This window comes from Choristoneura fumiferana, chromosome 4 (genome assembly GCF_025370935.1).
Source record: "Choristoneura fumiferana chromosome 4, NRCan_CFum_1, whole genome shotgun sequence".
In the NCBI taxonomy this organism is placed as follows: domain Eukaryota; kingdom Metazoa; phylum Arthropoda; class Insecta; order Lepidoptera; family Tortricidae; genus Choristoneura; species Choristoneura fumiferana.
The window spans coordinates 17,675,430-17,683,696 of record NC_133475.1 but is presented as its reverse complement, the minus strand read 5'-3'; the positions used below and the strand labels follow the sequence as shown (position 1 = coordinate 17,683,696).

The following is an 8,267-nucleotide window of genomic DNA, read 5'->3' as shown; positions in this document are numbered from 1 at the left end:
CCACCAACACCCGCGCACGTCTCAATCCGCACCCGGCTTCATAGCGCCTTTCCTTTTCACCCTACCGCAATGCAGCTATGTGTCGTTTCCGCTTTATTTTTTATCGTTGTACGCTGCAGCGGAGATATAGAACCCTCTCTTTCTAACAAAGCACTGTGGTAGCTCCGTCTCACTTCCCCCTTTGCGGGGCAAGGGGAAAGCGCGGCCGGTGAGCACTGGTGGGGCCCGCTCGCTCACAGTTCTCGCCGCTATCGCCACGATTGCACGTCCGCTCTGCTCACACCAAGTGACATAGAGTAGCCGCCAGAGGCGTTCCGTGACCGCAGTGAAGTTAACAAGTGACAGTAAAAGTTTTCTCCAAATGGTGGTGCTTGAAGACGGAGGAATGATGGCTAATAATCACAATCAATATTTACAACCTGACTATTTGGCGCCGCTTCCGTCCTCTGTAAGTATTCGACTTAGTAAATTTTGTTGTTTGTAACATGATAATAAAAATTATAGAAACCGTTTTAAATTACTTTCAACTTTGTAAACATTTCGTTTATGATTATTCTCAGTTTAGTTATGATTTATTTGACTTATTTGAAAAACAAAACTTATGAATTTATTTTCTTTGTTCTAGTTGGACTCGAAGAAAAGCCCGCTTGCGCTTTTGGCGCAAACTTGCAGCCAAATTGGCGCGGATACTACTCCAGCCAAACCTTTGCTGCCTCCGATTGACAAGAAAAAAACAGTGAATAGTGTTAGTGACACAGTTAGTCGTTCATCGCCAAACCACGCAAAAGTGGACAAACCGCGTACAACCCCGGACAACAAACATTTGGCATTCAAACCATACGAAGCCAATGTCGTTTCAAAAAAACCTGAAGAAACTCGCCCCTCATCTAAATCCAGCTCTGACAGTTCGGATGACAAGAAATCTGGAAAGAGCACACCTGGAAGAAAATCAACATCGCCTTCAAGTGAACATGGAAAACATAGCCCTAATGAGCACAAATCATCGCCCGCCGGGTCATCTGGCACGAGTCCGATAATCCGCTCTGGGTTGGAAGTACTAGGGCATGGAAAAGATCCACTAGCGGCCTTCAAAAACATTCCTGGGTTGCCCGGATTTAATCCTCTCGCTGGACTTTGTTGTCCTCCAGGCATGGAGCAGCACGCCAATCCTGCCTTCAGACCGCCTTATGCCGGGGCTCCATTCAGTGCTCACCACGCTGCGATGCTCGCCGCCGCAGCCGCCTTCCCTGGTTCTTCTCCAAACCCTTACTTGGGTTACGCTAGAGTTAAGACGCCCGCCGGTGGAGAAACTCTAGTCCCAGTATGCAAAGATCCTTATTGCACCGGCTGTCAATTCTCCGTGAACAACCACCACATTCTCATGAGTAATGGCAGCTGTCCCGCTGGCTGCACTCAGTGCGAACACCAAAAATACAACATTGCAATGGCGATGGCTCTATCACAGCAAGGAGCTGGCGCCGGCGGATTACCGTACGCGCAACTGAGTCGTCCTTATGTTTGCAATTGGATCGTAGGAGAATCCTACTGCGGCAAACGATTCGGAAACTCGGAGGAGCTCTTACAACACCTGAGGAGTCACACAACGGATGGCTCTACCCCTTCAACTGCATCGTCGACCCAGCCTTCGATTCTAAACCACTTGAATCCACTGTTTACGACGGCGGGGTTGCGCGGCGCGTACCCGACGGCGCCGCTTAGCCCACTGTCAGCTTCCCGGTACCATCCGTACTCCAAAGCGAGCTTGCCTGCGACCCTCGGTGCCTCTCCCTACGGTGCCTTCAATCCTGCACTGGGGCCCTTCTATTCCCCTTATGCAATGTACGGTCAAAGGCTCGGAGCCGCTGTCCACCAATAGACGCTAGTGTAGTGCGAAAGGATGTCATAATTTAATGTTGTATTGTCCAATTTTCTTCTGTGATATCGATAGACTATTCATGTTCTACGGCGGGACGCGCCATGACAAATTTAGTGATTAGTGCAATTCGTAATAATAGTTATTTATGTAAGTGAACTTGCCGACGGAGTTGATTCTATGCAAGTGATGAACAATTAGACAACTCTGTTCAGCCAAATGTTATTTGTAAATAATAATCTCTATGTTTAATAATAAAGGAATTATTTCGAATATAATATCTACATACCAATCATAAAAAATATTTTTTATTTTACTCTCGCTCGTAAAACATACCTGTGATTTACGGCTTCCATTAAGGAGATTAATGGTCCGTATCGCTTGAGTATTCAAATTTAGGTAATACAAAAAATACGAACATTTTTTTTTTATAAAATAGGCTTACGTTTGGCCTCAATCTCGCCTGATGGAAGAAGAGGATGAGATGAGGCCTAAGATGAAAAATGCGTAGATACATTTTGTTTATTTGATCTTTCTTCCAACTATCATACCAACCTATAAATATCTAGAGGTATGAAAGTGGCCTTTGAGTGAATTTATAACATGGGAGCTTAAACCATAAACATAAAAAAACGCATAAGCTATCAACGTCAAAGTAACATCAAAACAAAATGTGTTCAGCTCTTGGTGAGACGTAATAAACTGACTAGAGTGATTGATTAATACACCTCTAACACACACATTAGAGCCGTCAATCAACACGAAGGAAATCGTAGGAGCGTGGTAAAACAAGATAGCAATCACGCAACCACCCACACCACTGAAGAATAACTAACAAAATAATTCATTTAATTGAATGGCATAAAAAACCAACGTTAAGCTGACGAGCGTCATAAATAACAAAGCCGAGAGCTGTCAGCTTTGTTAATGTCAAGTTTTTTTTAATAAACGCTATTTTGATAAGGCCCATGTCATGTTGGAAATTCAACCGTCAAAAGCATAATTGGTCACACGAAAAGACTGAAAGGCAGGTGATAGAGTAATCTGGGACAGAAGCGGCATTATTCTTTTTTATGCAAATAACTGATTCGAGCCGAACATCTCATTAAAGATAAACCTCGTGTTCTTTTGAATAATCATAAAGGCATCCATTACTATTAATTGACTCATAAATGCCTCTTAGTTCTATTTCATTAACATTATATTGATATTAATATTGACTTTCTAGAACGTTAGCCGTTAGCAGTTTGTTTTGTAAATAAATTGTGTTAAATTATTAGCGCTGGAGGTCATTAAAATCCGAAGCAACACTTAAGATAGAGATTATTCTGATGTGTTTTTTTTTACATAATAAAGCGATTAATAGTTAATTGATATAACTAGTCTGTTTATCATCACTCAAGCGATATCGTGTTTAGACTACGTTGCAATTAGTCCAGTAGGTATAATTGGTCAGAATAGGCATTTGATCAAATGATGTTACGTCCATGTCATCGTCATACTTTTTAATATTATATTGACATTCATAATACAACAACCGTTGCTCGCGACTGCGTCTATCCAAATCGAATCAGCGGATTAAATAATATGAAAAAATAACAGACAAACAGAGTAACTTTAGCATATTTATAATAATAAGTAGAGATTGTTGAATTGCATATGACAGAATTAAAAGATAACTTGATGTCAACTTTTTTGTGCTAACGGATAAATCGTACCTTAGGCTCTCGTTAACGTCAACTTCATATCACTTCTTGAGATATTTTTTATTTTATATTTTTTTGGTGTTTCGAAGTACGAAAACTTTTTTTTTTATATAACCTCTGTCTTAGTTTAACCTATGTCTGCTGACAACCGGGTGTTCAGATGATTGACTCACCCTTTGCCCTAATCATACCCAGAAGATACGCCAATTAAAATAAAGACAGAATTAGGCTTATTTTTCTTTTTATCAGCTGTACGGTCACCTGCAATGATATCTGTCAGTGGAGCGTGCATAAATATCTGACACGTCCTACCGACCCTAGAAATAAAGCCGTATCAGATGTTTATGTACGCTTTGTTGTATCACATATTAGTGACTGTACGTTTGAGCGAAAACTAAGATTGTAAGTGTGTGTTCATACAAAAACAGCGAGAACCAAAACCTATTAGGTCACTTCCATTTGACGTAAAATAACGTAACTTGGCAGTAAATGAGACCTTACAGCAAAAATCATGAGAATAAATCCAAAATCAGTGATCTGCAATAATAAATTAGTGTTCCAAGGAGATATTCATTCATTAATCTGGGCTTATATAATATACGTCCCAATACGGGGTAAAGAGCCTCCGCTTATAACTAAAAGACGTAGTCCCAGTGCGGATTGGGAACTTCACACATACAACTGAATTTTGTATCCACATGTGTGCAGGTTTTCTCTCGATTTTATACTTCATCAAAGATCTCGTGGTAGATTTTAATTATTTTGCAAATACATTCTGAAAAATGCAGCAGTGCGAGCTCGGGCTCGAAACCAAGACCTACTTAAAAAGTCGTAGATAGGTAGGTAACTAGACTACCGCGACTTTTTTTAAGGACTCAATACATTAAAAGGTTTTTTATTTCTTTCAAATGTGTACAGAGCTCAGTGTGCGAGTTTAGCGCACAATTGACCCATTTCTTTATTTAGATTATAACAAATACCTACCAGGTTTTTTTAGATCCAAGTTGCAGGTGCAAAACTTGGTTTTATTTTTCCGTATGACTAAATTGATTTAAATTCAAATGTATTTGGTTACCAGATAAACAGAAGGTTCAATTTGAGTGCTAAACTAAACAACAGAACATAAAAAGTAGTGAATTGTGAGCCCTCTGTGTTATCAGCGCAAATCGCTGAATGATACATTGTCTGTGTCAAATTAATGCGCGTTGAACTAACATTCGAATAAATCAAGTAGGTAATAAATATGGCATTAAGATAATAGCACGACTTTGACATAGTTTAGAAGTCGGCATAAATCACTTCACTAGTTTGATTTACCTACACATATGGCTTACGATTATGAGACTCTTAGCGCCATCTCTTGGGGCTACGTCGAACTACTTGAGAAGCTGTATGAATGTGTGCAACTGTGCAGCGCTCTATCTTTGATTATTATTTTTTGTAGAGTTTGTCAATATGATAAATAGAGATATTAAACGATTAAATTCAGAAATATAAAATAACAGGTAATTAATTGAAATGAAAAAGTTTTAAGCATATAAGAAATTAAAATATGAACACTCGCCGTTATACATTTCATGGTACTAAAAATTCTGTAAATAAAAAGCCCTAAGTTACAAAACAGTACAAAAAATATGAAATTTTATTAAAACTTTGCATACGAAACTGTTGCCTTAATTCAATCGTGAATTTTCCATCAAAAACGTGACTGCTATAAAAAAAGGGATGCTCATAAATATCTATGCTTCTCTGTTGCACTCTATAGCTTCTGCTTCCCACATTGTCCGCGTTGAACTAAATATTTCATTTTTGTTTTTCAATAAATCTAAGCCAAGGAGTAGTAATTCAGGATTTAAGTTATCCATATTATTTATCATACAAACATTCATATAATTATTGAAAAGTATTAAAACCCACAGGCTTTTTTTATGAATCACGACAAAAAGTAGCTTCCGCGTTGACGGAGCCTTCCAAAAATTTCATCAAGATTTCTTAAAAAGCGTTAAGGCGTCAGGCCATCTTGACAGCATGCTTAGCTTATCTCACTCGTTCATTCTCGTCCGAGACGCAAATCACAGGACAGTAAATCTTACCTACTTAAAAAAAAACTCGTACCTTAAAATCAATCTGTCGATTTGGTTAACGAATTTATTTGGGAATTGAAATTTTTCAAAATGACGTAACGGTCATTAAACGGCTGATACTTTCTTATCGGGGACACCTACATAGAGGAGCTATTAATCAGAGAATTAGGACATTGTAAGATGTAGAAGAAAGGCCTTAATTTTTAAATTACTTACATAAAAAATATGGGCCAGAATAGGTTAATAATAATAATAACATTTTAGTGTGGCAATATCTTGTATCTACAATGTCTAAACAGCCATTGAGTTTTGTGACAATTGAATGTAATAAGTAAAGGAAAACATGAAAACTTTGTGACGATGTCCATGGTGTCTGAAAAGTTTCCAATCCGCACTGAGCTCGCGTGGGAATTACAGATAAAGCTCTCTCATCTGTCCATCAATTTCATCCTTACTTTTTACCCGACTTCAAAAAGGAAAATATTATTTTAAGTTTTTTTTTTTAAGTTTGTTACTTCGCTAGCACTTCATGGCTTCTTTATTTTGTAAAAGAGCGCTTACTCTCCTTTTGGTCCTATTCTTTAAAGAAAAAGTACCAACCTTGAGAAAGTTCTTTGAGGTCTGTTGTTTTTTTGTTAAATCATTTTGTCTGAGTTCAACACAAGATGGCGCACGTAATCCGTGCGGCGAAATAACCAATTACAATTTACATAAACATAAGGTGAACTCTATTAACATATTAGCTGTTGAATAATGTATGCGATTAGAGGGCTATGGTTTAATGTCATGTTGGATGCATGTTGATGGATCGAATTACGATAGATTTTTGGGGTTCATAATAAAATTATCCTTGCAATATTAAACTCACGATTATAAGCCGGGAATGGTCCGACTAAATTTCGATCTTTTCGGAAGTATTTTTTAAGTATATGTGAGTGGTGATAATATCTGGCGAGAGATTTAAGTAATATTAAAAATGAATGTTTTTTTTTAGAATTAAAGTATCGCAAGTAAAAAAAATGTAAACTCGCATTGTATCTAAAATAATGACAAGTCATAACGACATTCTACTCTATTTTTACCAATAGCGCAGTACAACAAATTTAATGGGAGCTTGTACTCTGCAAGCTTACCATATTTATACCAAAATACTGTATTTAAATAAATAACCTAATCGACTTAGAAAATTTAAAAAAATCCCGACATTGTTATTTAAGCTTCAAAATTTCAAGAGTGGCTTAAACGATTTAAATGAAACACAGCTAAGAACCATTGGAAGAAAATCTGGTTGCCTATTTTTTTAAGCCTCAGCTTCTAAGGATCACTTTGTTTTCTTTTTATTTAAATTTTTCATCCTGGATCCATTTGGATTTCAATTTGAATTAATTAATTGTTATGCAGAACCCGTTTTTAAAACCCGCTTCACACTCCACTTAAAACAGAATTAATGCGATCCTATTTCACATTCCAATTTATACCGAAAAGTCCCTTCAAATACGTACAAGGGGAATTACCTTCATTGTTAACCCTCAAATGAAGTGTAAATTCATTGAATGTGACCGGAAACTCAACAATGAATGACTGAATGATAAAGATCTTGAACGCATTCAATCTAATTATGCTAAAACTCATTCTCATGGTAGTTGTGAGTTGTGACAACTTCGGTGTACATTGTGGTGTTGAATTTCGTGAGATGCTTATCAATTATCATTTACCTGTGGATTTTTTGCTACAACTTTATTGTAAGGGTTGCCTTTAAGCGGATTTTTTACCGCTTCAAGCGAATGATTATTCTAAAAAAGTTTATTCGAAAAGGACTACGCATGTTTATTTCTTTTATTCAGTTATTCGATTTAGTTTTATTATTCAACTGTCGCATTTTGCTAAACACGCCAAATTTACCTTCTGTTAGCAACTTTATCATAGTTTGCTTTGATTTTAGTGACAAAATGTGTTAGTATGATAATAGTTGCGTTGGAGTTGCTTACGAAGAAGGTAAATAAATATGAATTTTCTATAACAAATACCATAATTTATAATTTTTGTATGCTAATATTTTTGCAAGTTACTTTATTTAATTTAATAATAAACTAGTTCTAAATCTGTGGGAATTTCATAAAATCTTTATTAAGTGCACCACTATTATTGTCTTTCCTTTTCCACCCCACTTGAACATACAATTCTTCTTCACAATGTTAAGTATTTGCAAGATATTACAGTACACATACACGTAACACAATGAAGTAAGGACAAAGTTAGTTTCTAATTCTAATAATATGGGTCTCAATGAAAAACAGCGTTACGGCTTGCCATAACATTATGCTGAGTGGGGCCCACTTTATACTATTCGATGTTATTTTTTTTATTCTTTCCATCTAATGTATTTTTATGTGTATCGAATATGTGTAAATAAATGTTTCTCTCTCTCTCTCTCTCTCTCTCTCTCTCTTTAATTCTTGAAAATGTGTTTAGAATCTATAACAAATTTTCAAAGAGCACTGTAAGTCCGTGATTGACTAATATATAACACAACACTTATACCACTGGAAATGAGACTTAAAGTTTACCCCACATATTTTTGAGGAGGAGGAAAAAGAGATTTTA

General features: G+C 36.7%; 1 protein-coding gene across 1 annotated transcript; it reads left to right on the top strand.

Moving 5' to 3' along the window:
- The first annotated feature begins 207 nt into the window (after positions 1–207).
- On the top strand, positions 208–2,175 carry noc (zinc finger protein no ocelli). Its single transcript, XM_074086322.1, has 2 exons — positions 208–448; positions 626–2,175. The coding sequence occupies exons 1-2, from the start codon at positions 362–364 to the stop codon at positions 1,874–1,876; spliced, it is 1,338 nt and encodes a 445-aa protein (XP_073942423.1). The 5' UTR covers positions 208–361; the 3' UTR covers positions 1,877–2,175.
- The last annotated feature ends 6,092 nt before the right edge of the window (positions 2,176–8,267 follow it).